Here is a 7,858-nt window from a genome sequence, read left to right as displayed (position 1 = left end):
CAAGTGTTCACACCTAAATCACTGGTGCCGCCAATTGGTTTTAGAAGTCCCATAATTAGTTCAATGGAGACCAATTGGCTGTAGTCCATTACTTGTCATATAAATGATTGGAAAATCCATTATTTGGACAATGAACACAAAATAACACTCTGAAAATATCACTGAAAAGTCACAAGTCAGGGGATTTAGACAAGGAAATACCCAAGTCACCGAATATCCCTTGGAGCCCCGTTAAATTGTTTGAGGAAATGGAAAGAGTATGGCACAGCTAGACATCTGCCTAGAGAAGGTAGTCTGCAAAAACTGAGCAATTGTACAAGAAGATGAGGGGGAGGCCACCAAAAGACCTCTGAATGAGACATTCTGTTGAGCAGTGCTGTCCTGCTGCCTAATGCAAATTATAATCCCTGTTGTCAGCCCTCGACTATCACCCCTCACACCAATAACAAGCACATGCAAAACTTTATGAAAATCTGTTTGGTGGTTTTTGCTTGATTGATGAAGAAACACATTACAATTTTTGTGTTCTGTAGCTGTTATGCTATGTGCTTCCTCAACTATACATCATTATGCATACAAACTCTTCAATTCTAAATGGGTATCTGATCTAGTTAATTTTCCAACTGTGACATTGGGCACAAGACAAGAACCACCTTTAAATGGAACAGTCCATCTGTGAAAGTAGTCGTGTACACATCAACACCCACCACAATTAGATTGATTTATAGATACCAATTATCTGAGAGGAAGCCAGAAAACCGAGGTTTAATATAAAAAAAATAACCAGCACCACAAAAACGTTCAGCTCCGCACCAACAGTAACTGAGCAGAAGCAATGTTACCCACTTTTACACCATGTTGGCCTCATTTCAATAATTTAGCCCAATATTCCAGGTTTTGAAAACCAATATTTCTGTTAAGGGCTACAAGTCATAAACCCCCAGAATTCAGTCAATTTCAAATACATCTCTTAGATTGTGCGCCACAGATTTGTGTTTTGTAGTACTACTGCTCTCTCTTTTTATTTACTCCTTTATTTTTCACTGTTATTAAGTGAACAAACAACAATAAAAATTCCACATCCCTGGTTATACATAAGGCAAAACATGACCTTAAATAGTAAAATAAGGACTGACTTGCTAGTCATTGTTTTTATTGTTAAAAGTAAACGTAAGACATCTTAATTACAGAATTGAATACCAGGTTATTTTTTACCAGTGGAATTGAAAGTAAGACTTGAAAGGCAGTGCAGTGTTTTTTGACTAATGCAGTCTGTAGTCACGAGTCAGATGACGGAGCCCCTCTGTTCCTCCTGCCTGGTAGCGGAAAGGCCGATCTGCTCTGATGTTGCGTCATGCGACAGGTCAGCACAGTGAAAGGCTCGATTAGAGTTTTCCGCTCTGATGCAGTGACTTCCCATAGCTTCACCCTTTCTTCCTTAGCCCACTGCTGTGCCAGTTCAAGGTCTACCTGTCTTTGTTCTTGTAAATCACTTTTGTTTCCCAAAACAATCATTGTAACCTAGAAAACAAGTTTCAAAGGGGAAAATATGTTTTTTGCAATTTAGCAATAGGCAACCCTCATTCCTGGTACTGAGATGGCCATAGCTAAACTAAGTATACACCCCTGGAAAGGAAAAGCACTTCTGGTTGTATGAACCACCTTAAAGATAAGTGCTGTGATTACCAGTAATAATGCCGCCATGTTCCACAGTGTCCTAGACACCCCATCAATGCCCACTTTTGCATTTCCCCTAAGCTATGGCTTTTTGAAGGGTGCCTCCGTCACTTCAGGATAAACTTTAAAAGCTACAGTTTGAAATTAGCACATTAAAGAGTAAAAGTGCTCATTTCATGTAGTGGAAGGTTATTGTAGATATCCTTATGAATTATTCCATCAGTTTCTTTGAGAAATAAAAATAATATCACCACCCTGATTTTACAAGAAAATATAACTACACGTATCATCACTCCATATCATAAAAGGGATGTGTCAGAGCCTAACACCTTTCTACATATAGAGACAAACATTTTTCTTTTACATTTACCTCCTTTTTATCTCTGAACTTGTCAATGTCTTTTTTCAGTGCATCGACTTTCTTGAACGATTCCATGCTATCCACACTGTAGACAAGCACAAAGCCATCGGCAAGGGAGAAGTAATGCTTTGGTAGCTCTAAGTCATCTTGAAGTCCTTTAGTGTCATAAAGTCGAAGCTGCTCCTTTACGCCTTTGTCAGTTTCCACTGATGCCAAATACACATCTTCTAGTGTTTCATTAGATTCTGACCCTGCAAAGTATAAATATAAGAGGGAAACGAAAACACAAAACACTATACAAGCAAAACCCACAACCTTCTCAGGCGTGATAAGTAATATCTTTCCTTTACAAAAAAAAAAAAGTCTACAAATCCCTGTTTCTGCACTCTCCTGTATCCTGTATATAAAGAATAAATATTATTTGAGTTAATTGAAGAACTGAGCTTTGTGTGTTCCTTTGTATTGCTTTAATTATTAATGTTATTTACTGACTTGTATGTATTGTTGTTACAGATGAGACTTGTGTTCAAATCCTGGTCCGATTACTGCCACTGTGGAGTTTTCATGTTCTTGTTTAAATGGATTTTCTCAATTTCACACCCCAAAGGTGTTTGTGGCAGATTGACTAGTAATTGTTAATTTTCCCTATATGAATAAGTGTCTGCCTTCCTGGCCAGGGTTGGTTCTAGTCTTTTACCTATCACTCAAAGGAAGCACACAGGCTCCTTGTGACATTGAAATGAATAACATGATTATGAAATAAATAGAAGAAAGCATATGACACAATATGCCTCTATGATAGACTTTAATCAAGTCAAAAATTGGTTTGTGCCTTAGATCCAGTTCTGCTAAAATAGGCTACAGTTTCCCTGCAATCCTGCAATTAAAAAATAGGCTCTAAAATTGTGAGATGATTTTTCCTTTCAGCTTGGGAATTACTCAAATCTGTCACACACACAGAAGAGCCATATGTCCCATGCCTTGTTTGTCATCACTTTACCACCTCTTTTGGCAGTTTAGGACTTCTATACATTCACACCGTTAATGATGAATTAACATTTTGTCAGTGTCATGTGCCAATAAGCTACAGACTAGTTTGTTGGTTTGGTGGCCAAATTAAAGCAATTCCTGTCTGTTAGAATAATCCATTTGCATGAAAGTAGTTCTAGGCAGGCACTCCCCTTCCTGTAAATGAAATGAAAATAATATTGATATTGGCTGCATGTTTGTGGTGTAATAGTGGCTGTCCATATCACTACTGTTCTGATTTACAGTGAGCTACCCGTAGAATTAAATGAGTTTCATACACATTATGACATTCAAATAAGGAAGTATTACTAATGTGGAACAGACATGGCTCTTTCATAAACATGACACAAGGTATATCCGTCTCCTTGCGCAATCTGTTTCTACTGTCATTAGAAACCTCTTGGTATGCATATTGCAAAGAATAATAAATAATGTATTCCTAGATGACAAGGTTTCAGTGTAAACACAGCCATAACACTCACTATACATAACTCCTTCATTTGTTTTAATGAGTCTGTATTTGTGTGAAAATTTACATTAATTAATTTCCATATGAAGGTAGAAATTTTGCTGAATTGTTTATTTAAGTAAAATGTATTACATGTTCTTTATAAGTATATTGACCACAGTAGAAAGTGTTTCACAAAAAAAAGAAACAATACAGTTTATCTTAAAATATATGCACCAATTTATATGTAAAATGATACCAAAAATAGCTGATGAAATAAAATTGTAATAACCATAAGAACATTAAAAAATAATTTTAAACGTAAATTACAAGTTGCTAAAACAATTACCTATTAGTTCTATGTGATAATATGAAAGTTATTAGTTTAGCATTTTTTTACAATGGCTATGGCCAGGTGACAACAGAGGACAAGAAAGAAATACAGGAAGTTAAATCCCGGAAAAGACAAACTTTTAGGGTTTAAGGTCTCCAGAATTTCCAGAGTACAAAGTTTGTTTGTTTTTATATAAAAAAAAAGTTGCATCTCTTGCCTTTTTTCCATTTAAAAGGAAAGAACTGTAAACTTTTTTTCCCCCCTTTTACTTCAGACTAGAAGCAGCATCAGACGCTGCATAAGTAAGCAATTTTAAGCTCTTGTCCTTGTGTCTGTTAGTCTGGCTTCAGTCTGTTCTGGTGTTTCACTTGCTCTTAGCCACAAGTGGCACTGTCATTAAAAACAGGGTCCATGGACATATTCTACACTATTCATATTCTGGGCCTGGACATATTGTACGGTCCTCCTCTGATCAAATGAGGGAGGTGTACACATTTTGGCAGATTGGTCCAACATTGTGGATTTGTATACCAGACACTCATATGTGCAAATACACACACAGACTTTGAGTTTTATATATTAGATAGTAAGCCTTCTTTGTTAATAAAAGTTGGAAATGAGTTTGAAATCACTGCAATGTGACATCCAGATCTTTGTATATAATGTCTGATGCAGATACAGTATCTTTTAAGTGATTGGTTTTAAGATTATTTTCCCTTTTGCAATAACCAGAAGGTAGAACAGCATGATCCTCCTTATCAGTCTATGTGAGAAATGTTTGTCACAGGAAGATGACTGGGCATGTAGCTGTAGCTGAAAACCAACACATAAGTGCATTTCAGTCTACTGAAGAAATCAATTTTAAGTTGAAGTTCAAATGGTTTCAAAGCAATGACTTTATACATTATTTATATTTTAAATTACCACCATTTAAGCTGTTTTTTTAATTTCATGTCAGTGTTTACACCTTGAAAACTTCTGTGTTAGATTTGTTCAACATAAGATAGATAGATAGATAGATAGATAGAACTGTTTAATTGTGGTGACGTGTTTACATTTGAACATCAAATATACTCAGTTAAATGCTTTAGTTTATCACATTTAGTCAAGTCAAATCTCTTGTGTAAAAGCTTCATAAGAGTTTTAGCTATTAAGTACAAGAAGTCAGATTCCTTATTTATTTTATTTTTTTGTGTTTTGTCACCTTATTTGTGCTTACAGTGTATTAATAACAACATTTTCTTAGACTGTTCTACACAATGAAGGGTGGGCAGATAACTAGAACTTAGGATACCAGCACTGACAGTCACCAAACACACTCACCAATACTGGACCAATTCAATGACATCCGTCAACCCTACAGTATGTTTTTGGAATCTTAATGGAAACTAAAATCCCCAAAGAAAACCCACATGAACATTGGAATTACATGTAAACCCAAAATATAATTTTTATATAGCAAAACAGCTGGAACTTGATTGAGGCACATTTCACTTTACCTACCAGCTACTGTGTAAATTTACCTTTTACAGTAGGTCTTAAGCCACACGCGTTAAAAACAACTTCTTTCAATTTTAGTTAATGCTTTCTATTTTAGACAGTAATCGTCCATTACCAAGTAATACAGATTTTCCCTTTGTTGATATAACACTACACTTGCTTCATTCGAGAAGTTACAAAAGCAGAAATTAGTAAACCAGTACTGCTATGAAAGAGCATAACATAAGGAAGAATGTAATGTATAAAAAAAGGATATTGCAGTTCCCTTTGACTAGGAACTGAAAAAGTACTCAATATTAGTTAGATCAAATGTCACTTTGAATTATGTTACTGAATATTCGTCAGGTTTCTTTTGTTAAACACCTACACAGTCACTTTTTTAAATAATGCAGTTAGCATGAATCATTGAACACACTTTCTAATGAGAGGTGTTTGTAAAGTGGATCAGTCAGATACAGCAGAATGAAGAGATCCAGTCATATGATGTGTCATTAACCAACAGAACTTGCTGCTGTGACAACTCTACAAGAGTTAACTATTTCTTGTGACTGTCCACACATCAAGAGGATTAAGGGACAAATGCCAATATCAAAAATAAGGGGGAGATGAGACTGAGTCAAGTAACTTTTTCTTTCTTTGTTCTACAGTATATTATTATTGTATTATTTATAATTTTGCAATACAAATAGAAAAACTTTAAGATGAAGAGTCGTTTTTAAACATTCAAGTCTTCAAACAGTGCTTCCAGGCACCCTCAAAATGCTATGTAACAATAAAAAACAAAGCAAGTCTGTTCAATCGTAATAGAAAGGGCAGGTAGCAAGGTTTCTTGCCGACACTCTATTAATTGTTAACTAATTATCAGTTGTAAATTAACTCTTTATTCATTCGCTGTTCACCCATTTATTTTTAAATATCTGCACTGTTCCAGAAAATTTGACCAAATTAGCTGCAAATGCATTACATTCTAAACAGTTATATTGTAATTTCCAATTAAGTGAGAGCAAATAGCAGTTAATTAAATAGGCAACGACGTCTACTTATTAGTAATTGACAACTTATTTTTTGGAACTTTCTTTGTCCGTGACATACGCAATCGCTGTGACTGAAACTCCAGTGAGGTTCTACAAGACACAGAGCTACAAAAAAAAAACGGACACAAGATCCAGGTAGTCCTTTGAGGTATAAAGTGAGTCTCTAAGATAAGCATCAAGACTAAATTAAAGCTGGTTCTGCTGTTACATTTCCAAAGGGCAGTGTTTTCCAGCTACTTCTGACTTTGGGTTCTTTTGCATCGTTAAATCCACACTGAGAAGTCCTCGAGAATACGACAGGTACACCCACCTACTTGATGGTTATCGTAGAGCAGCTGTTCCAGTATAGCTGTCTTCCCAACTGACGCCAGGCCGCATATGACAACTTTCCAACCCTTCCCCATTCTCTCTCTTATCGAGCGTGCGTTTGATTCCTCTCGGGACTTGGAAGGATAAATTAATCGGAGGGAAGTTCCCTGGTTTAGCTGGAAAGACGCTGGGATATAACCGAATAATGCCGAACCACTACTCAGGAAGCGTAAACAAAAAGCGAAACACAAATTAAAGGTCCCCAACATGTATTCACACCTTGTGGGAAGGCTGTCCAGGCAAACACTAAACGTAAGTTAACACGGCATCACCTGTGAGGCAGACGGACCCTGCGCGAGGGCTCTCTGCGCATGCGTAAATGTGGGTTGACGCTGGCGCTCACTCACAATAGCCAGTCGCGTCTTTGTTGGTGTCGAGTGGATGACACGTCTCGCGGGGTTGGAAGAAGCGTTTGGCAAACATTCTAACTTGATGTTTGCGTTGTAATAATCATGATGATACGGCACAGCTCTGCCAAATATGAAATTATGTATGTGAATCTATAATAACTGAAGTTGCTCCGATAGCATAAACATACGGTAGTTAAATTGCAGTTGTAAGGGTTTGAGAAGTGAGCTTGTTTCGGCACCGTGACTGTACCGGGGGCAATGCAGGTAACGCCAGTTCTGACGACCCGTGGTTTATAGAAGGTCATTTTTAGCAGTTTTTGTTAATCGGTGGAGGCTCTTGTAAAAAGCTTGATGTGAGTGTGCATGTTTGTTTGCACACATACAGTTGTGCTTGAAAGTTTGTGAACCCTTTAGAATTTTCTATATTTCTGCATAAATATGACCTAAAACATCAGCAGATTTTCACTCAAGTCCTAAAAGTAGATAAAGAGAAACCAGTTAAACAGATGAGACAAAAATATTATACTTGGTCATTTATTTATTAAAGAAAATGATAAAATATTTGTATGTGGCAAAAGTATGTGAACCTTTGCTTTCAGTATCTGATTTGACCCACCTTTGCAGCAATAACTGCAACTAAACGTTTCCGGTAACTTTTGATCATTCCTGCACACCGGCTTGAAAGAATTTTAGCCTATTCTTCCGTACAGAACAGCTTCAACTCTGGGATGTTGGTGGGTTTTTTCACATTAACTG

The 7,858-nt window shown here is 36.6% G+C and overlaps 1 protein-coding gene across 1 annotated transcript; it reads right to left on the bottom strand.

Annotated features, from left to right (window-relative positions):
* Window positions 1-226: 226 nt before the first annotated feature.
* Window positions 227-7,018, bottom strand: LOC120515478 (NF-kappa-B inhibitor-interacting Ras-like protein 1). Its single transcript, XM_039736537.1, has 3 exons — window positions 6,694-7,018; window positions 2,048-2,289; window positions 227-1,521 (listed from the first exon to the last, which is right to left on the bottom strand). Exons 1-3 carry the CDS (start codon window positions 6,959-6,961, stop codon window positions 1,279-1,281), a joined length of 753 nt encoding a protein of 250 aa, XP_039592471.1. The 5' UTR covers window positions 6,962-7,018; the 3' UTR covers window positions 227-1,278.
* Window positions 7,019-7,858: the final 840 nt, after the last annotated feature.

This window comes from Polypterus senegalus, chromosome 15, assembly GCF_016835505.1.
Source record: "Polypterus senegalus isolate Bchr_013 chromosome 15, ASM1683550v1, whole genome shotgun sequence".
NCBI classification, from domain to species: domain Eukaryota; kingdom Metazoa; phylum Chordata; class Cladistia; order Polypteriformes; family Polypteridae; genus Polypterus; species Polypterus senegalus.
The sequence above is the reverse complement of the archived record's forward strand: the minus strand, read 5'-3'. Positions and strand labels throughout refer to the sequence as shown.